Below are 23,446 nucleotides of genomic sequence, written 5' to 3' on the forward strand. Positions count from 1 at the left end.
TGTGTTTGTTAATTTGATTGTAGTGTAAAAAGCACTTTGAGCGATCGGAAGACTAGAAAGGTGCTGTACAAGTGCAAGTCCACATACCATTCCTTTTCCTAAACCTTACCTCAGTAACTTTACGTTAAGTACGTAATGTCATTTTGTAGGATACTATACTTTTCTCAGCCTGCTGCACCTGTGACCCAACTTCAGATAAGCGGTTGGCAATGGATGAATGGATATACAAACCATTATATGAGGATACGTTGCTCTGCTATATTCCGTGCTTCTATCGGCACGTCATCAGAATTGGCCAACATGCTTTTCTTACTATGTACAACAAGTGAATGTTACATACATTGAAAAGTCGTATATTTCATGTCTCCATCTGCTGGTGGGCCGTCATGATAAGAGTATGCATGTATAATATGATGTTGATTCCACTACAGAAGAGATGTGATGATCAATAAAATTAGGTGCAGAATAAAGAGGATGTAGATCGATACTGGTATTGGTTATTGTCCAAATGAGTTGTTATATTTCAGCATATCGGATATCTTCAAAATAATTCCAATACCATGCATCCCTTATATTAGGGCTTATGAACAGTTGTGTCAACTTTACCACAATAAACAGCAGACCTAAAACATAGGTACCCGCAAAGAAACTCTCTGCGCTTGTAGTGACCTGCAAAGTGAATGAAACCCGGCACCTCTCCATGCACACACTGATTGAATGTAATGTCTTACTATGGACTCGTTGCTCCTGGGCTTGGTGTTTTCAAAGTCCACATCCAGGTTGTTCTCATCGCCAGGGACTGGCAGGTAGCTGCTGTTCCGGTTCATTGTGGCGGGCTCCTCCTGCTGTGGGCTGCCTGAGTGCTCACGAGCTAGGGGAGGAGAACCTGGCAGAGGAACAGAGAGATGGATTCGCCATGTGATTAAGTATTGTAGCTCTGCCCATGATGCATTTCAAGCCATTTCATTTTAATTACTGCCTGATAAGAATCCTGTTTCTTCTAGATTTTTTCATTATTGGGGTAAAACGGGGACAAAGGTATAAAATGTTAGGATTTCACTCTTTGCACAGAGATGCATTTATTTAGAGTAACCATGTTTTAATGTGAGCAACATACGTATGTCCTCTACCATACCAAGCGTCTTTTCAAATTTTGGATAAATGACTCAGACGCAATCAGACCGGGAAATGACATTGCGCATTGCTACTTTTGCTTCTTTCAATTGGGACAAAAGGAACATAAGTGTGGGACAAAAGTAACAGTTAAATAAATCGACCACAAAACAGGTGCTCAATATTCCCAGCATACAAAGCTCATTAATTCTTCAGTTAGTCCCTCAAGCAAATGAACATGTTACCCTCATGATACAAAGCTGGTTAAAATAATCTGCAAAGTATTATTTTAAAAGACATCCCCAGTGAGCTCTGTGGCTTTCACACAAAAAATATTAGCAGTCACTTCAAACAGAGGCTCTGAGTCATATGTTTATTGATGCAGGGAGGATTTATATTGCACACATTTGGATATCATTTGTGTATGATAATCTGCAAAGTTAGAGAGGCAAAGATAGTTTTTTGTCCATGTGCGGCGTGAGAATCTTAAGTTGAGGCATTGATGTGAATATCAGCAGCACATAAAGGAAAAATGTTACATTCCTGTTATATCATGTAAAGCAGCAGCCTCTCCACATACCCTCCATAAACTGCCAATATAAGTACCATTAAGAACCTTTCAGAACACACTTTGAGATGGAGTACAAGTTTTTGTTCCCATGGAAACAATTTGGTTCTTAAATCTAATCTTGCAGCACATTTTATCCCCGATAGCAGCCCTCACAGACTTGATGTGAGGGCAGTAAACACATCACAGTACACTATGGAACGTCTCTGTGCACTGAGGAAGGGTAGACATAAACAGATAAACTGCGGGATGCACTCGCCACTCTCCTCCACTTACAGGAAACAGCTGTCACCATAGACGCTGACAGACGCCTCAGTTATGTTACAAGCTGTCCCCCTATAATGCCCCAAAAATGAACATGTGCCTTTTGTGCATTGATACAGCTGACATGCGATTTGTTTGATGTCATTATTGTACAATCGCAGCAGAGAGAGGATTTATGAAGTTAGTTCCCTCTTTAGGGAGCACAAATGGCACGGACATTTTCCACCACACCTTCCTCAGAGTAATGAAGCTCTGACCAAATAAGGAACTTATCAGCAATAAGCTGAAACACACAGTTACTTCTACCTGGGCCACAGTCTAGTAATCAAATTTCACAACAGCTCTGATGGATATTGTTAATTAATAAAAGCTCAGGAGGAACCATTATAGTAAGCACAGTTTAATGTGCATCTCCTGGGTCTTTGTAATGAGAGTCAGCATCACTGGATGACTGCTTATTACACACTGCAAGACACAGCCCTGATTGCATTACCTGATGTTTTCAACGTTTAAAGTGGGAATAGATATCTCATTTATCTGATATTTACCAAGATGGAGTGCATGGGCAGAGCGACCAATTTGGGTCTATTAAAAACAGTGTCAACTGTCACTTCAGATGTAAGTCCTTGTCCCTTAAAGGGATAGTTCAGATTGGGGTCATATGGGGTTCTTTTCCATAGGAAGTATATTACATACAGTAGATGGCGGTTGGCACTACCCCAGTTTGGAGAAACAGGCTGGAGTCCGACATGGAAGCTAAGCAATGTACTGCTGTGAATGGGGGCTGCAACAAAGCGTATTTTAGCCACCTAAAAAAGTCCCATCTAAATAAACCAATATCAATTTAAGTGTATGCTATATCAAGAGTTTTTTTCTCCTCCACCCTCCCCTCCCTTCTAAATCTCATCAAACTTCAAATTACAGGGAAACCTGACCTCTCAAATGTTGAATGAAGACCATACTACAGTCACAATCTCCAGACGTGGCCACTGTATTTATGAATGCGTGTGAATGTCGCTGTGTGTGGTGTGTGTCTGACGGCACGGAAGGTCACACGACCAGTCATAAGATGACATTAAGTGATCTTTAAGACCATCCTAATGTCTAAGCTTGTGATCAGTGCGGCAGCTGCCTTCGCCTGTTCTGACATTTGGGTTGATTTAGAGGTTGTGACCCTTTTCTACCAGCACAAATAAATATTGTGTGTTTACGTTTGGATGTTCCTCCATAGGACTGAAGCATGTGGGAAAACTGAGTTGAACTGTACACAAATAACTGCTGAAATGGATTTATCATATAAGTTACTGCTGCAGCACAAGAACGTTTCTGTGATTTAATGTTTGGAGAGCAGTTGTTATATCTGTGTCACACCGGAGGGAGTATTTAATGACAGAAGCAAGAGTGTTGCAGCAAAGTCAAAGTAGAAAATTGGATTTTCCCTTCAACACCACAAAAGCCAAAAGCCAGTTTTATTCAAATATATACACCACAGATGACAAATTTGACTAAAGAGGCTTCACAATCTGCACAGCACACCCTCTGTCCTTGTGATCCAGATAAGGGAAAACTCCCCAAAAACACTCCTAATGGGAAAAAGGGAAGAAACCTCAGAAAGCAACAGAGGAGAGATTAAAGGGATAGCTCTGATTTTTTGAAGTGTGGTTGGTACTTATCCATAGTCAGTGTATGACATACAGTAGATGGCGGCTGGCACTACCCCAGTTTGGAGAAGCAGGCTGGAGTCCGACACGGAAGCAAAGCAATGGTAAAAGCAGTGAAAACATTCTAAATATATTGTACACTGAAACTGAAATTGATTTTTTAAGTGGCTTAAATATGTTTGTTACTGACCCTGTCCACAGCAGCACATGAGCTTCTACGGTGGCACCCGTGCCTACTTCTCCAAACTGGGTGTGTGCCAACTGACATGTACTGTATGTTAACCTGGAAATCCAGACTCAAATCTAGAAAGATTTTGAGTCTGGCCCTCACCGATACACCCTTCCTACCCAAGGGGTGGCACTAACTGAGGCATTTCAAATGCCGCTGCACGCAATTGTATAGCATGATAGCCAATCAGAGCAAAAGACATGGTGACATATTCATTGCACTAAGTCCCGTTGGTTTGCCGAACAGTGGGGCTAACTGTTATGCTTTTGCCGTATCCCGTCGGCAAACATCAAAAAGGTCCTTCCTGGAAACAAAGGCTTCTAGGGCAGTCTTCTGTTCATCTCTCAAGGAAAAAGATAAGCTGGCTTAGTGTTTCTTCCAAAGCTAAAGTGAATAGACATGGTCCTTCGGCAGCTGCCATCTTGGCTGTTTACTTTTTGACTCCTACGGCGCAGCGCTGTCATCATCATGTCACGCCCGCCCAGAGCCCGCCTCTGTCAGATAGACTGATCTGATTGGTCCGATAGGCGATTCAGCGGGCTCTGCAGAACAAATTAGAATTTGCTAGGGGCGGGGAATCTGGATTTCCAGGTTAACTGTATGTAATATACCGTCTATGGATAAGTAACCAATAAAACCACCCCTCAAAAAAAAAAAATCTGAACTATCCCTTCAAAGTAGGGCAGGGCTCGACAGTGCGAGCGTTTCACTCACATTTGCGACTAAAAATAGGTGTGTGCGAACTGTCAAAAATATTTAGGGGCACATGTGCACATAAAAAAAACAGCCGAAGCAGCCTATATTTTTGTCAATAAAAAAATATGATAATCTAACCGCAAATGTTGGAGGAACTCCAGCCGCCTACCCTCTTCCCCGCGTGACACGGTTATGGGCGGTTTTCCAAGCCACTGTCGGCACAATGAATATAAGGCCCACTGTCGGCAGGGTGGAAATAAGTCAAAGTGTGGAGGAAGCGGCGGACCTACGGGGAAGCCTGCTCCATTCTCCCCGCAGTTAGGGACCGTTGGCCACAGTACTGCTGCTGGGCAGGGTGGAAATAAAGCCCTTTTCACACAGAGCGCGCAAAGCACAGACCTCCGCCGACGAACCCATCCATTGTGTATGTGCTACCGCGGCGCAACAGTGCACTGCTCTGCCGCCGAGCTGAGCGGCGCCTGAGAGGGCGCATGCCGCCAGCCTGCGCTCGAATTGAAATGTTTTTAATTTCACCGCAACGCGCTGTGACGACACCTCGGCGCGTCCAATAGCAGAGAAGAGCCTGAAGTAGACCCGGAAGCGGTCACCATGGAGCTGTAGCTCCTGAACGAGCCTGTACTCCCCCAAATCCTGTCTTGCACACCTTGCTCTCCGCTTGCTCTGCGCCCTACCCCGCGGTGGGCGCCGCAAAGGGCGCTCTGTGTGAAAGAGGCTAAGTCCTGCAGAGTTTCAGAGGACCTGGAGAATGTTTTAGGACAGTAATAACATTATATACGATAATCATATTGCAAAGATAATATAAGATAAAAACATTAAAGACAAAATTAAATTGCAATACTTTTTCAAAACTTGATGATTTTACCTTTCTGTACATTTTGTATACAAATTCATTAAATAATCTTGCTTGTAAATGTCTATTTGCATCACGTTTATTATGGAAAACACATTATTTGATCAATTTACATTGTGCCCCTAAAGTTCTTTGTGCGCTCCTTACTTTTTCAACTTAGGAGCACATGTGCTCCTTGGGAAAAAAGTTAGCGTCAAGCCCTGTAGGGGTCCACTTTTATCAGTCCAAACACCCCTTAGCTGTTGTTAATTTTTTTTGGCTCATTTAATAACTCAAAAGTGAACATGTTAGCTAACAGTCGTACTATTTTAACTCTGTTTTGGTCTCCACCAAAATCTGACTCTTTATTTTTTTTAAGATTATTTTTTGGGCTTTTTTGCCTTTATTGTATAGGACAGAGTGAAAGGGGGTGAGAGAGAGAGCGGGGGGGTGACATGCAGAAATGGTCGCAAGCCGGAGTCAGACCTGCGACCGCTGCAGCGAAGTATCGCCTCTGTATATGGGGCGCCGGCACTATCCACTACACTACCGACACCCCGTAAAAATCTGACTCTTTAGCTGCTACATGCTCCACTATGTTCACCAGCTAGATGCTAACTAACGAATTATCACTGTTTGGTGCTGGGCAGGTAGTGCACTGCACAATGGCTTTAACACAGATTATCTGAAGCACAGTTGCTGCTGCTGGAAACAACACTGATGAGAGCTGTGAGACTGAACCAAAATACTAAAGCTGTTTGCCCTGAAACCAAAACAATTATATTAAAGACACTAAAAAGCTTCATAGACCTGAGGGTAACTGCAGAGTTGGGCAGCAACTCAGTATTTTGGCTGTCAAATCTGCACACGTCTTCGCACAGCTATGGAATTTCACATGCAAGGTCAGGAAGGAAGGGGTCACATATTAAATGCATGACTCATGGGTCATCCCTTCATGGTGAAAGTGGTGTTGTCACAACCATCCCCGGTCTCCCCTATGGCAATAACGTAAAGTATGAGCTATTTGTTAATGGGCTCAAATACACAAAACCACCACTGTGGTCATTAAAGCTGCACTTGACAACTTCATGTCAGTGGATGTAACTGTTTCAGTGGTAATCTGGTGATGACTTTGTGAATCTCAAGTGTTGCCAGTGAAGTGGTTTGTAGATAATGGGCGAAAACACACAACTCCATCAGTGATGTGTGGTTCTTTAAAGCTGCACTAGACAGCTTCACGTGTTTATGGCTACAAATGTGTCTTTTGAAGAATTTCAAAAGTCATAAGAAGTGACGTCTTACTTTGATGCTAAAGTCTGCGCACGTTGGTCCCTCATTACAGCAGCATGTTGTGTGGTTTGTTCCCTCTCTGTTGACACCATCAATCAGTACGTTTACATGACACTTAAAAAAAACGAATTATTGCCTTAATCCGACTATAACTGGACAACTGAAGTGCATGTAAACGCGTTACTCAGACTAATATCAGAGTTCTCCAACTCCGATTAAGACACCCAAATAATGCGATTGGAATTTGATTTTCTCCGGCATGTATACGTCTTAATTGGAGTTAAACTAGACAATGCATGTGCGCATGCTCCACACCCCCCGCGCTGGCGTTCGATTTTCTCAGTTGCATGTAAACTGGGACAAGGACAGAAGTCCGATTAGACGCCAAAATCGAATTTTGAGCATAGCTCGATTAAGCTGTGCATGTAAACGTACTGAATGAGCAAAAACTAGGTGACATTAATGCAAGATACAAAGGATATGATGTTGCGCTAATTACAAATGGACTTTTTTTTTTAAATCTGAGGGCACAACACATTACATCCTGTCGACAGAGTGAATTTTAAATGCTCAGTTTCCTCTGAACTGCAGTTCTTGTTACTGATAACTCTGCTGATGGACAGTAAGAGCTACTGCAGTGAGATGAAATCCCTCACTGGCTCACCATCACATGACCAAGCTTGAGTATTGTTTCTATGGTTATCCACAATTTAATATACCTTCCACAATGAATTAGCATAACTGAAAAGTGGATTTTGAAAGTGTCCGCTCATACAGCCCAGCAGAAAGAGTTAGAAAGAGTTTCATCCAGACCAACCTCGTACGTTGAGTCCTGTTACTGTAATAAAACTGGCTAAAGTACATGACACCATAGCTGAGTTTCCAGTATATGCAGCCTTTAATGGCTTCTATAGCCTGCTGCCTTCCAGTGGGTAACTGTGGCTGGGTTTCCTTATAACACAGAAAGCCATTTAGAGCTTCAGAGTGGTGGAAGAAGCAAAAGCCTTTAATTAAACCACAAGAAAACCAACTTCCCTTAAAAGAAAACTTTATTGTTTTTCAACCTGGACCTTATTTTCCCATTTTCGTGTCTAAATGACTAATGGAGATGACAGTTTTTGAAAGTGGTCCAGTACTGAAAGGGAGCAATGCAGCCGGCTGCAATATAACCACTTGGGGCAATTATGCACCATCGATGTACAGCCACTAAAAGTGCTTGATTTTGCCACTGACAGGCTCCAAATTGTTGTTATAAGAGTCTGTCTCCACATAGTGCTCATCTTCAGCTGTAAAGTGGTGGCAGGAAACTGAGAAGTGCTTCATAACAAAGCACTCCCAGCGCTTTTTTAATGACATGCTATGTATGGGTTTGTTTCTATGACAACAATATCTTGATATTAACGTTAGCTAGGAAGTTAATGCAATGCCACATTAACAGAGGGTTGACTACACAGTTAACAAGAAGCTTATAACTGTACCACGATAAAGCACAACACTCCTTAGCAACAATCTGCAACATTGTTCGCCGACCAATCTGCTCTCACTGCTCTCTTTGTTGTGATAGTGAGCCAGCTAAAGCTAGCACAGACCCTTCTGTGTGTCAGCTCTGGTAGTTTCCAGCTATACTCCCCCAAGTGGTTACTTTTTAATGAATCCTGGGTTTTAACAGATCTAGGGAAAACTGCATTCTCCTACTCTGCAACATGGACATGGAACAATCTTCAAAAAGATCTAAGAAGAAGATGAAGAACGTCGTAACAGAGACGTGCTTTTTTTTCTTGAGAGGCCACTTTGTTTGAATAGTTGTTGTTTTATTGTGAATTTTTGTATTATATGTTGTATTTGTTGCATTTTAAATTGGTTTTAAATTGGCTGCCACCGCGGCCAGGTCTCTCTTGTAAGACATTTTCAATCTCAGTGGGATTTCCTGGTTAAAGAGTTCAGAGATTTTTAACTAGAAGAGCTCGGAGCGGCCGCACAAAAAAGGCGGAGCGCTGTAAAAAAAAAAAAAAAGATGCTGGGTGCAGCACGTTTTCTCGAGATGGCTGTTTGGTATTGTTTGTATTAAGCAAGTGTCACTCAAGGAGAGGTGTCATTCATTTTCACATCATCAGAAGCGGCTCAATGTTCAGTCATGACATTGAAAATCTTTCAGATAACACTGAGCTACAACTTCTGTACAAACTCTTCCCAACACTCCTCTCTCCAACTCTCACTAATGTTTGCACCATCGTCTTCCTGCAACAAGTCACCTCTCATGGGATTTCAGAATGAGAAATCTCCTTGAGTGAGACTCACTTAGACACAATAAAAAAGAAACCAGATCAAGCAGAAGGTAAAGATAAACTTTTTTTCTCTCTGCAGAGATCCTTTAGATACATGGGAAAACAATCTGAGCCAGTGGAAAAAAACAAGCACTTCTAGTAGATGTAAGTTGATGGTGCACTATTGCCTCGAGTGGTTGCAGCTTGCAGGGTAGCGTGCTACTGTTAAACTGTTGCAGAGGCTGGGCACACAAAATGTATGTGCCGTTCACACCGTAGGTAAGATGACCTGTTGCACCAAAGTTGTAACAAGCTGGGAAGTCAGACAGTGATGGGGTTTATAGGACATGTGGCCTTTTTTAAAGAAGCACTAAGAAAACCTTCGCCTTGTTTCTTCATCCTAGAATTGTTGTAGCTGCATGAGTCCTTGACCTCCAAGCTCTCAGGGAATATTGGCTCAGATGCGACAGCACCTCAGGTGAGGCGTACTGTAAACATGCAGGCTTGTTTTGCATCTGCAGATTTAAATACCTGAAGTGAACTTGATGTTACATGCCTGGCGTGGCAAGTTTGATTTTGTACAGTACTGTAGTGCAGCCATATTGCACTGCTTCAGATAAACCCAAGCATGTGTTCTTTACCAAATGTGTCGTCTGTGTCTATTTTTGTATTTTATATTTCATGTTTATCTCACTGCATTAATAAAGCATTTGTAGGTTAATGGTGCTCTGAGATAGTTGCTTGGTACTGCAACAGGAAATCCTCTAAGTATTCAGATATCAGGATACATATTTTCTATGTAATGTACAATAATATAAAGCAGATTTGGGGTGTTTTATATGTAGGCACAGGTATTCCATGACAGCACAACCCTGCCCAAGATTTGACAGCATCTGCCAAAAGTCTTGGCAAAAAGCCTAGACAGGCAGCACCCAGTGTGGTTCTTGGATTTGCTATAGCAACAAGAAATGTTTTTACTGTAAATCAACATTCACCATGACGATCAGTCTACCTGACTGTTTCTGACTATGCACACACAGGGCTGTGTTTTTATTATTTATGTCTACTTTATATAATATGCAAAATCAGTGTAAGTTTGGTTAACAGGTTAGCAAAAACAATGCTCCACAGATCAAAGAATAATCATCAGTTTCTACTGTGCAGGCTAATTAGAGCAGAGCGTAACCAGAGACATGCAGTGAGGAGATAATATCTCCATGCAAACAACTGGAATAATTATTTGCATGTTGGGTTGAGAACAGGGACTGGGATCACGCAATAATGGTTTGAAAGTAAGGAATCTCAATATCCGCAAAGATAATTAACCGACCAGCTGAAGTCACCTGGTGTTTAACCTGTCATGTCCATTGTTACAGAGGTGTGGTTCACTCTGAATTATAAAAATAATCAAACAGTATGTAGTGGCACCTGCTGACAGTAGTGGCTCTCAGGGTGAGGTGAACTGACAACTTGTATCAATTGACCACAAATATTCACACTATGTGTGCCAAAACACTGACACTCTTTTGTTCATGGGAAAGTGATACTGCCACATGATTCTACTGTAAGAATGAGCATTTCAGCCAGGGCTGGGTGACATGGAGAAAATCAAATATCACAGTATTTTCTAATACCTCAGTATTGATATTTTAGAATTGACCACTGGTGCTCTCACATAATATTTACATAATGATATTTCTGATAAATAATCATCAGTAATGTGGACACAATGATTAAGTGGGTCAGAGGTGGATCTTCCTATAGGCGACATAGGCAGCCATTGAGGGTGCTGCCGTCTGGGTGGATCAAACATAAAGGTAAAATGATCCAACAATGATTACGCTAACAGTCGGTCAGTAGCAGGGATACCACCTCTCGCCTTGGCAGCTCACCTTCATGTCTTCGTCAGTGAGTGATCAACACAGTCAGAACATGTTAGAGCACAAGTGTGGGGTTTATAGTTATCATCAGTGAGGCTATGGCAGTGCGGGGGGATGGACACGTTTATTAAATGCCAAAGTTCATGTTTGTGGCACACTGATTCAAATGCACAAACACAAACAATTGATCAACTGACTAAATGTAAAAGGTGTGGCTTGTAGTGACACACCCACAAACATTTACTACCAAACTCCAAGGGCGTAGGTTTCATTTCAACACTGGGGGGGGCACATATGAAACAGGGGGTCAAATGCACTTGTTCTAAATATAGTCTGCTTCCAAACGGACTCTGGTGCATTTCGTTTGTGGTGTGAAAGAAAACAAACCAACCACAGGATTTAAATAAATCCAATAATAAATCCATCTGCTCATCCTGGCCACATATATCGCATAACCTATTTTTGCTGATGCATACATGTAACCATGGTAACACATACACATGTCAGTGAGGTTATTTTCCCTGCAAAGAGCTGTTAAGACTGCCATCATTGTGTCCGACTCCATGTACTCTGTCTGTTCATCAAGTCCATTAAAAAGTGTGTGACGGTGACCCCACAGTATTAAACCCCGAATCACTACTGTGCAAGACGCCTTCTTTTCATCCTGTCTTTGTGTTCGTCACTATTCATAAGGAATTGAACCAAAAACTAAAATGCAACAGTGTATTATTTTTTCCCTCTGGTGCCGACCAAATGAACCAAACTACAGATGTGAAAGCATCCTAATCCATCATGTTTCCAGCAGCAGGCAGCTGATTTCAGCCAAAACTGACTGTGCACTACCAGCCCAGCACAGACAAAGTTACAAACTACAGCAGGTGATAACAGTGGAGCATTTAGCCTCTTAAGAGTCTTTTGGGTAGAGCAAAACATGGAGTTTTACTTACCTTTGTGAAAACAAATCTCAAGTGCACCTTTAAGGTTAAGGGTAAACTGTTTCCATCACTTTAAGTGTTTTGGTTGTGGTCAGGTTTGAACTGAACTGTCCCTTTATGGTATGTAAGACTGCAGGATATCATGTACCAGCGTGCATGTTAAGATCTTGTCTGCAGGAGTAAAACCCATCAGCATCTTGATGTTTAAAGATAATCTCATGGACAGTGGTGAGTACCACTGATGTGAGGGCTCCCCCACACAAACATCTGGTAGTATCAGTGCGCCCATGTGCGTTATCAGCAGCTACAATCCACCTGAACCAACCCTGAACTAACCATGGGGAATTTAAGGACATCTCTAACAAATAGAAAATTGAGCGCAGTATACACTGCTTTATTTTCTACGTCGCAGCCAGCGCGCGCAAAATATCATCATCATCGTCATATTCCTGCGTTTCCTGCAAAATGTTGGATACAGCGCGCTCTTACCGGGCTCCTCTGCGCTATCATGGTGATCTACGCTCCCGACCAGCTCGTCTCCATCATCTCGTCGCTCCATTGGCTTTAAAAGGCGCTCTGAGTCCAGATCTACAGTGCAGCCGCTCTCTGCTACAGCATCTATCCCTCCGTGTGCTCCGTGGCTTCACAGCCGCCTGCGCTGTTGCATGGAAACGCTGGCCGGAGAGCTACCACTTATTCATTCTTTTTGGAAAGCTGAGAGACTAATGTCAAACTGCTTCCCTGTAGAATCTGTCCAAAAGAAGCTACTCCTCCAAAGATATTTCAGGTCTGAATAAATCCTGATTAAATGACATTATCTGTCAGAATGAGACTGTTCAAATCCTAAAACATCTCGTCCGTGTGTGAGGACGCTCTCTGTCTAAATGAGATGATTCACTCACACACAGCAGAGTGATAACGCGCAGAGGAGCTGAGCGAAAATCGTGCCAAAACGGTGGAGAATGATGCTGCATTCAAGTCCCATAGGAAAACAGGGAAACGTGGATTTCTGCCTTACCTGGCCACAGCTCAGCTCAGTTTTGAGGTGATGAAGTGAGACCGTTCCCCTCAGCTCCCTACTAGTTGTTCCTACAAGAGCTGAGGATTGGTCCTACATTTTTTATAGCAAGCAAGTTTAATTTAATTAACTGTTCTTATAAATTGAATTGAAAAGCACAGGTGTTTTGTAGACTTCTATCAACTTTTATGTTTGCCTGTGGCATTACTTTGTCATCTATTTGCTGCCTAAAATAAAACTGATAAAATCTTGGTAAATTGTTTTGCATAATCATAAATTAGGCCGTTCTTGTCGGGGTTAGAGAGGAGGGTCGCCCCAGTTAGGGCTTCTCATTCATCACCATTCATTTCAAGTGTAATTTTCTGATAAATAACAGACACTAAGATCTTTGAGAGGTCAAGAGTCAGAAGATACTGGCATTCATAGTGGCTTATGTTTCACAAAAAATAAGCAAGAAAATAATGTCATCATGGGCATGAATTACAGACTACAGCCATAACTTGGGGAACTGGTTCATCCAGATGGTTGGATGAGGATTCTGGAAATACCGTCAGACCAACAGGAAGTGTTTTATGTTGGCAAAGTGTACCGACAAAGTTAATCACCATATTAGGAGGTGAGGGCAGCTGAGGTTAAAGCGTTAAAATCTACAGATTATCAAGAGCAGCTATGACATCCATCCATGCCCTTATTGTCGTTCTATGTGCTTTATTCATCTCAGCTGTTTTACATTCCCATTTTTTCTAATCTATTAAAGTTCAGAAGACCACAACAAGAGATTTGGTGTATAACAAATTTGTAAAATTGTCTTTTTCTGTAGCAGTAAAGCCTGCAAGCAACAGCCTCCACTGATTGAGAATAAAGAATAAACTGCAGTTTAGAAGACAAAGAGATGGATGGATTTGGAACAATGCTCATGTAACTGGTGGACTCTAGTGTTGTTGATATGAAGAGGTCCAGATCGTGGATATCTTTGGAGGTGATCTCCGTTCATCCTGACAACTCTGACACCAAGAGGTAAAACAAAATCCTCTGTCAATAACAACCACATAACTTGAGCTCCTTTCCCATGGAGCACAACAGCAAAAGGTTTGAGGTAAGGTGGGAGACACCCCTTTATAGGTGGGGTGCCCCAAAGGTGAATGTAGGGGTACAGAAACTGAGTATCAGACGTTCCACCTATTGACTACAGAGGCCTGAGCGTGTCAGGTAATAACAACTGAAACTAATTTTGTGAGATGCTATTACTTAATATTACAAATATACATTTACAGGATGTACGTACAGGATGAAAGTTAAGGCGATGAAAGTCTGAGTGGGGCGGTGGATGGGTCCAACAAACACTGACTATCCCCCAAGAAAGAGGTGTTCACGTCCCGCAAGATTCTAAAACCAAACCCAGTTCTTTTTCCTAAACCTAACCACGTTTATTTGCGGTGTTGTACTGACATAAATTTCCTGTGTATTTTGAAAGAAGACAATGCATGTAACAGGCTTAACTTGACACAGTGTCCCAAAATGTCAACAACCAACATACCCAGGGTACCTTGCACATGGGACGTGGAAAGTCCATGACAAAACGAGGTCGGAGTGAGAATGTGTTGTGTTTAATTCACTACAGAAGTGAGCTCAATGTGAGTAAGATTCATAAGAGTGACTATTCTGATCTTTGACCTCACCTCCTCCACAGATATCACCTGTGGCTGACAGAGTTCTAGTCTTAATTATATGTAACACCCAAAATGTTATTCAGATTAAGGTCCCTGTAATGACATCATATGGGGGTCTGCGACCTAATGCAATTAAAGGGTCCTTGACACACCCCAAAAAAGGTTGAGAACTACTACAGTGGAGATTCTTTTGCTTACAACACATGAACAACTGCCCTGGCTGACTCTACACCGGTGGTTCCCAACTGGTGGGTCGCGGTCTAAAAGTGGGTACATTCTGAATATACCGCAAGAGTCTCACAAACATGCCAAGTTTGTAAAAAACACACTTTATTTTTAGGTACAGCGAATTTCCGGCACAGTTTGTATTTCAAAAGTGCCATTTCCTGCTGTAGTGTGAGTGAAGCATGGACAGCTGCGTGACAGAGACAGCAAACTAACTCAAAGACATGGCCAAACACAAGTATGATGCTGAATATATTAAACTGTGTGAACCTTGAACTAAAGACCAAGGAGAAATCTGTACCCACGGCTGGACCAGTTGGGAATCACTGATCTACACCGTCCCTATTTTTTTAAGCATGATTGAGGTTGCAGACATCTCTACTCACACAAGTGACAAGTGACGGGATCATTTTAAGTGTTGGAATCTGACAAAACTGTGGGGAGCGCACTCTTCCAGGTGCTTCACGTATCCAACATGTAAAAATTGTCCTTTCCTATGGGACTTGAATGCAGCATTGTGCTCCAGCATCACTGCGCCAGCTGGTGCCGCCCACTCGCGCTGGGGTCCTCCAGAAGGCGCGAGGTGATCAGAGCGCACGAGCGAATACTGAAACGGTGTCGCGTAAAAACAACATCACAGCAAAGGGAGAATAAAACACACATATACACCTGCTCAAATATCACTTTACAGATTTTGATTAGCAACACTGAGTGATCGGTGTGGAGCAAATCTCTCAGCTCGGATAAATGAATGAAGCTGCATTAGGGAACAGTTTGCATGGCCGCAAAATGTCCAGAATATCTGCAGACATATTTCCCAACACTACAACGACAACAAGGGAGTGTTTTCTTAAGTAGGTGGTTCCTTTTCCTTTATCTTGACAACTATCTGTTCCACTGTGTGTCTGCCGGCTGCCAGACGCGAGGACGCGCTCCTCAGCCGGAGCCGGAGCTGACTGTGAGAGATACGGAGAGCACATTGCTTTCATATTTCAAACCAGCCGGGCGTAAAATAAATAATGAGAACTTAAATCCTGCTGATGGCAGGTGCCACGTAATATCTAGCGCACTTCCCGCGTGTATTCATTGATCAGCCGATGAACAGACATCGTCTGGTGTAATAAAAACACACTTGGAAACCTCCTCGTTCAAACTGCGCCTCAGGACACAGCGCGTCAGTCAGGCTTACCGGGCGCGTAAAGGAGAAACTCCCAAATATTTCCCTCTTTTTAAAACACATATCAGTGGAAAACTTGCAGTTGAATTACTGTCAGCTTTAATGAATGTGTAGCTGAAGTAAAGACAAATGAAGATCACTGCTTGAGGGGAAAAACCTGTTCCTTGCCATCTACACGCATCAGAGCAAATGAATGAAAGAACAGCAAACAGACGCAGGTTTCAGATTAATTAAAGGGAGCGCAATGATTAACATATAAAAATAATATTTACCTTTTTCTCCGGAGTTAAACAGAAGCCGTTTGGGTAGAAGGCAAAAAGGAATAAATGCAGGTATTGGCCAGGTAACACTTCCCACTCACCTGTGTGCAGATGGGGCGGAGGAGGAAGTGCTTCTGGCCTCCTCAGGTAAAGTCTCTCCTCCCACACAGCAGCTCTGGGAGAACGTGAAGTCATTGGTGGGTTATGCAACGTGACAATGTAAAGACACCAGAGTGCTGATTGGCCAGGAACCCAAAGACAACATACAATAAACCGACAACGTGCATCCTGTCAGATCCGGACCTGTTTATCTTTTATTTTAGGAGCTGATCTGACATCTGCAGTGAATTCTTTTCTTTATGTTTTGTTAATGCACTCAGACGACATGACTTCAGCCAGTCACGGAGTCTCCTCAGGTGAGGAAGACATTCCCATGTAGGCATGTGAGGACTTGCTGGAGACTGCTGAGGAATTTTCAGACCCCCCACCTCTCTCTGAACCCTGAGGAAAGGGGTGATCATCCAAAATGACACAGAACTCACAAAATAACATATGTCAAACATCGGAAATAATTTTGTTTTGTCTGAGGCTTGAAATTCAAAATGTGCAGGTAAACAGGGGCGTAAATATATAGATAGTGCAGGCAGTGCAGTTGCAGTGGGGCCCGTGGGGTGGAGGGGCCTGTTTTTGTAAAATAGCATCAATCTATAACAAAATAATTTATTTTCTTTTGTCATATACAGATAGGTAATGATGATTGCTGGGTGATATGTATGTTGATATTGTCCTATATCAAGTCTCTGTTTAATCATGTAACAAGATGATAAGATTTACAGCAGCTAGTTTAGGCAGCGGCAAAACACACTGTTAGTAAAATACATATCTGCCTAAAAGTCTGTGTGTGTGTGTGTGTGTGTGTGTGTGCTTCATAACTAGTGACTAGGGCCTGTCATAATAGCATGCACTGTGGCCCATTGTAATTACCTTATGCTATTGCTGGTAAATATACACCGACTGACTTCATTAGGTACACCTTGCTAATACCAGGTTGGACCCCATTTGCCTCCAGAACTGCCTTAATTCTTCGTGGCATAGATTCAACAAGGTGCTGGAAACATTCCTCAGAGATTTTGGACCATATTGACATGATGACATCACACAGTTGCTGCAGATTTGTCGGCTGCACATCCATGATGAGAATCTCCCGTTCCACCACATCCCAAAGGTGCTCTATTGGACTGAGATCTGGTGACTGTGGAGGCCATTGGAGTACAGTGAACTCATTGTCATGTTTGAGATGATGTGAGCTTTGTGACATGGTGCGTTATCCTGCTGGAAGTAGCCATCAGAAGATGGGTACACTGTGGTCATAAAGGGATGGACACGGTCAGCAACAATACTCAGGTAGGCTGTGGTGTTTAAACCATGCTCAGTTGGTACTAAGAAAATCTCCCCCACACCATTACACCACCAGCAGCAGCCTGAAGCGTTGATACAAGGCAGGATGGATCCATGCTTCCATCTGAATGTGGTTTTTCCAATCTTCTATTGTCCAGTTTTGGTGAGAAAACCCGTGTGAATTGTAGCCTCAGTTTCCTGTTGTTAGCTGACAGGAGTGGCACCTGGTGTGGTCTTCTGCTGCTGTAGCCCATCTGCTTCAAGGTTGGACAACGTGTTGTTGGTTCAGAGATGGTCTTCTGCAGACCTTGGTTGTAACCAGTGGTTATTTGACTTCCTCTTGCCTTTCTATCATCTTGAACCAGTCTGGCCATTCTCCTCTGACCTCTGGCATCAACAAGGCATTTTGGCTCACTGGATATTTTCTCAATTTGGGACCATCCTCTGTAAACCCTAGAGATGGTTGTGTGTGAAAAACCCAGTAAATATTTAGACCAGCCCGTCTGGCACCAACAACCATGCCACGTTCAAAGTCACTTAAATTACCTTTCTTCGCGACCATGCCACGTTCAAAGTCACTTAAATTACCTTTCTTCGCGATTCTGATGCTCGGTTTGAACTTCAGCAGGTCGTCTTGACAATGCCTAAATGTACTGAGTTGCTGCCACGTGATTGGCTGATTACCTATTTGTGTTAACGGGCAGTTGAACAGGTGTACCTAATAAAGTGATCGGTGAGTGTATGTTCATGGGAGCACTGTCTAGTGTGCAGGCTCTTTTTTTCCATCTTTCACCTGTTCTTCTGTCCAGCAACTACAGTGTAGTAATTATCGTCTGGATGTGCTCACTCTTGTAAACTTTGCTTGAGAGGATCTGGCGTACATGGCAGAGCAGCATGTGTCTCAGCAAACTAACAACAATAAACAACAATATGGCAGACCCCGTGAGTGTTTTCCTACCAAATCCTTTCACAGCATTCATATTTGCATATTCAAAGTTTGGCTGTGTCTGCAGAGCTTTCATCTGAGGACAAAATGTGAGACTTTTAGACATCAGTCTGTTCCCTTTATTACCATGCTGGTTTGGAAACAGTAATCTGGAACCCTCAGGCATCAGATTCAGAGGGATTATGATACTGGATCAGCATTCTTATTGGGGAATGATGGACTAAAATGTGTGATTATGATTCATTCAGTCATTATCTGTGACCACTTATCTTGGTACAGGGTCGCCTCAGGACTGGAGGCTGCCCCAGATGACGTGGACGAGAACCAGGATACACCTAAGACAGGTCACCAGACTATCACAGTACTAAAACATAAGGCCTTTTATACAGCAATCGCACAAAATCCAAAGTCCCTTCTTTATGCCTCGTTAAATGTTTACACAGAACCAAACGATGGCAGCATAGCCTACTCCAGTCTGTGATTTTAGACATAAAACATATGCATCAGCAGCACTTTACAAACAATAACAATGGCATTAACATGGCGATTACAATCATTTACTGTCTCTGCTATATGGCGGCTGATCTCACCCTCTGTTCGAAGAGCAAGGAGCTCCCGAATCTCATTGTTTTCCCAATTTTCAGACATTTACAGCTGTTCTTCTTCTTTGAGTTAGCTGCTAACTGCTAGCAGCTACTTTTTAAATCTCCTGTGGTGGGTTGCACGCATAACACTTTGTCAAAATGTCACATCTGTCCTGTTCATGGTCCAGCCCTGCCGGCTGTCCTGTTTATACAGACACCTTTTTGGTGCTGTTACTACCTCCCTTGGTGGCTTAAAGGCGAGACAACTCTGTGGATCAGGGATGACAGGGAGAGGGTCGAGTTTGATGGGATGATAAGATGATGGGGATCAAGGGGAGGGATAAAAGGGGGTAGAGGAGGGGGATGAATGGATGGAGAAAGATGGAGTAGTGATGAGGCTGGAGCATTTATGAACCCGGGGGTCTCGACTCAGGGTGGGGGATACATCTCAATGAGCTCAGTGCTGTGGATGTGGACCCGAGGTTATCACGGACCATCTTGTTGTGAGGCATCGCTGCTAGTGGCTGAGCCACTTTGCTGTCCTGCTGGGAAGGAAGAGAGGAGAAGAACAGGTTTTGAGGGGGAGGGTTTGTGAGAACTGGGACAAACAGAGGAGAAAGTGTTGGACAAAACTACATAGGTTACGGCAAGTGGCTGAATTAGTGAGTTGTAGGTCATTTGAATTAGTGGGAGAGAGGAGCATGGCCTTGTTTCTGCACCTGAGTCATATTGACTTCATTATACACAGCGGGGCGAGGCAGCATGATATTCCTGCCTTGAACAGCTAGTGTAAGAGGCTATTAGGTGAGAGATGGGTACACCTAGACAGGTCGCTAGACTATATCAGGGTTGACGACTAGAAAAAGACAACCAGTCAGACCTGCAGGCAATTTCTAGAGTCCCCAGTTAACCTGACCTGCATGTCTCTGACTATGGAAGAAACCGGAAATACCCAAGCTGACACTTGGAGAACAGGTGAACTCTACACAGAGGGGCCTGTATGCCTGTATGATTATTATGGTTCATTTTATTATGTTCAGTTATTTGTGGTAGTGGTAATAACAGCTGTGGTAGTAGCAGCAGCAGTAACAGGGAATTACTGGTATGTGTGACAGCAGTGGCAGCAGTAGTATTAGTACTTGCAGTAGCAGTAACAGTGGTGGCAGCAACAGTAGCAGTACAGTAGCAGTAGCTGTGGTAATTGCAACTGAAGCAGAAGCAGCTGTACTACTACTACCACAGCTGCTACTGTTGCTAATACTGATACTACTGTTTCTATTTCCAGCCCAGTCACCAGAAGAAAAGGTTGAAATGTTTCATACGTATCATATCAACATAATGAATGAGCTGTCTTTGTCATCAGTTGGTGGGAAGAGATGACATGTCACCTAGATGAGACACCTGCCAAGCTGCAGAACATTGTTCAAGACCAACAAACAACAAAACCAGCTGTGATTTAGCAAGTCATTGTTGTGTTTCGGGCAACTTTTTAGCCACCAGACATGGGTATATCATAGCGACCCGTCACTGTATATCTAGCGGGGATAAAAAGTAGTTGATCTTTACCAAAACATCCCTACATTTGTGCAGAGAAAGGATCTTTTCCTAACCATGACTAAGTGTGTTTTATGCCTAAACCTTATCACACAATAACCACAGTGTTGCTGAAATGTACAGAAACATAAATTTTAAGGTATCCACTGTATAAGATCTAACATGTAATGTACTGGTTTGCAGAAACATGTAAAGCCAACATTTGTTCTGGCGACTGGTTCGTTATAGTTGACTAGTCCATACCCATTGAGTGCACAGTTGCCCAGAAACAGTTTCACATGGTGTGTGTTTGGGATACAGGTCATAGGAAAATGCAGATTAAATACTCAGCTGAACCCATTAAGAAGAGCAATGTATTCAGACAGAGTTTTTGTGAATCGTGAATCGGTCGCATTTGAGCCATTATTAAGCATTTTTCTGTTGTCATAGCGCCACCCAGTTGCCAATTAAAGTTAAATTTCTCCAGTCACCTTGAGACGTCCTGTTCTACATATCTACCAAGTTTAGTAAAAATCCATATGGCGGTTAGGCCTAGATAAGAAATGAGCTCTCTAGCGCCCCCATTTTGTTTGATGGGGTCAATAATGGAGGGGTCCCCTCAGATTATGTGTGGTCATATGCCTACAAAGTTGCGTGGTGATGGGTGAAACCCTTGAGATGTTATACACCTTTATGTGATGAGCCACGCCCTCCGCAATATTCATTGCCTTATAGAAGCTCAGTTTTAGTAAGTTTTCCAACTTTTGCCAAGAGGGAACTTTAGATATTGGTCCCTAGATTATGTTCACCCAGTTTCATGCAGATCGCTCAAACTTCCTAGGAAGAGATCCATTTGAAGTGTTTTTCAAAAAATTCAAAATGGCGGAAAATCTATATAAGCGGAAGTTATGGGTTCTTGAGGCAAATGTGTTCCTCATGAGGAGAGGCATCTCTGTGCAAAGTTTCATGTCTCTACGACATACGGGGCATGAGATATGCCCATTCAAAATTTGCAATTTCAGTCGGTTGCTATAGCGCCCCCCTTTGGCCAGTTGATGTAATATTGCTTCATTCGCATCCTCCCATGACCCTCTACCACTGTGCCAAATTTCACATGGATTGACCAAGTCAGTGAGGAGAAAAACGTGGAACAGACACACACAGACAAGTTTTCGTCATTATATACAGTAGTAAGATAAGATAAGACAAGATATAGTAACATAGTTGTAGTTCTGGTGGAACAAATCCTAATAGATGGTGATGCCCCCAGAATTTTTTCTTAGGGGTGACCGGATGGGGTGACTGAAAATGTTGGGGTGGCAAACCAAAACTATAACTGTGTATAGAAGCTGATAGCGGTTGAACTGTCCTCACACAGCCAAAAGAATTTTCTCTCATCAGGTCATGAAAGACATCTTCAGTTGGGGTCAAAGTTAGAATCTGGTGTGGAATTTTACATGAACTTACAGTCAAATAAAAAAGAAAACAAGCTGGGGTTTATGCAGGGGAAGGGTTGGGGGTGAGTGGGTAAGGTTTGCTGCTTGCATCTCTGTGTTCAGAGCAAACTCATGCAGACCTATAGAGTCAGTCCTGACTACAGTCCTGGCAAATCTATAATTCATATAGAAAGAGTGCATTTCAGAATGCAACCAAACCTGCTCGTGGTTTAAATCAACAGTGAAAAAAGTCTGCTGTCAGTCCGCAGCTTCTCAGGTTTTGTTACCTGCTCTGTGTGTGTTTTCACACACAGTGGCAAATCAAAACCAGGGAGTGCTGTTTGCAAAATATTTCCCAAATAGGTGTCAGTGTGGACAGTGTCCCGGGAGACTGAAATTTAAGCCTCCTCTGTGCTGCAGGTAGAGGCCTGAGCAGGTTATGGTCTGAGGGGAGGGATTTGGGCATTTGCATGGGCTTAGAGCACCTATTATGTTCCCACTAATACCAAGACTTGCATAGCCCTGGGTGTTGTTTTACACACCACACCCGAACCTTGCAGAAGACTCCATGCAGAGCAGGAGCGAGGGCTGCATCACTGGTTTGGCAAAATGGCCACAGCATGTAAAGTTTAATTACACTGTGTAGCTCTATATTTAAAAGAACAAAACATTTGGTTAATGCAGATTATTTTATTCAGCTCAAATTTACAGAAGACGGCTAACAATAGAAACAAAGTTGTCAAAAATATGCAAGAAAAGTTGAAATATAAACTCTGAAAAGATCATAAATGTGCTTCTATGTGGGGTTTCCAATAGCTCACTTAGATGAGGTCACAGCTCTGCACAGCTCTTCATTCAACATAAGCACTCTCATGTTTACCTGCAAGTGTATACATCATCCCACACATGCATATTTCCAAGGCAAGTCTTTGGTCCTGTTGTCACTATAGGTATGTAGAGTATATTCCACCCTATGAGTCATAGCTGTTCACATGTTTGCTAACGCGTCTAAGAGTTAGAGTGACAATGAGCCAAGAGTTGTAGCATTCAAACCAGTTCTGGTGAAACAATGTGGGAACGCTTCAAGCCCTGTTTCCACAGAACTGCTCAGCATCACCACAGGGTAGATTTCACTGCAAGATGTGTTTACTTTTCAGCTGACCAGCAGCTAATTTGTATTGAAGCTAATAGTCACTAGTTAGCCAGTTAGCACATAAACAACACAATCTCATGTTGAAAGAACTAATCATATTTACCATGCGCTGACAAAAAGTTACACAAACTATTACGAACTGTTTCTGTTAAAGAGCTCATTGACTAAAAACATAATCTTTCCTACTATAACAAGTTTGTTTCGATCTCACGACCTCTTGACTTTAGCTTTTGTTTACTTTCCTCACTTCCATTTCTCTTCTCATGCATTGAACTGAGTGGCCATTAGAGTTTAAT

The 23,446-nt window shown here is 42.7% G+C and overlaps 1 protein-coding gene across 1 annotated transcript in view; it reads right to left on the reverse strand.

The window, feature by feature from the left end:
* Positions 1–12,633, reverse strand: part of LOC126394345 (anoctamin-1-like) — a 101,711-nt gene extending 89,078 nt beyond the window's left edge. The window contains exons 1-2 of the mRNA XM_050051115.1: positions 12,240–12,633; positions 732–886 (exon numbers count right to left, since the gene is read on the reverse strand). Coding sequence (XP_049907072.1) covers positions 732–886; positions 12,240–12,309 — 225 coding nt within the window. The 5' untranslated portion in view covers positions 12,310–12,633. The remainder of the gene's footprint in view (positions 1–731; positions 887–12,239) is intronic.
* Between the last annotated feature and the right edge of the window lie 10,813 nt (positions 12,634–23,446).

The sequence above is a fragment of the Epinephelus moara genome, chromosome 1, assembly GCF_006386435.1.
Source record: "Epinephelus moara isolate mb chromosome 1, YSFRI_EMoa_1.0, whole genome shotgun sequence".
Lineage (NCBI taxonomy): Eukaryota > Metazoa > Chordata > Actinopteri > Perciformes > Serranidae > Epinephelus > Epinephelus moara.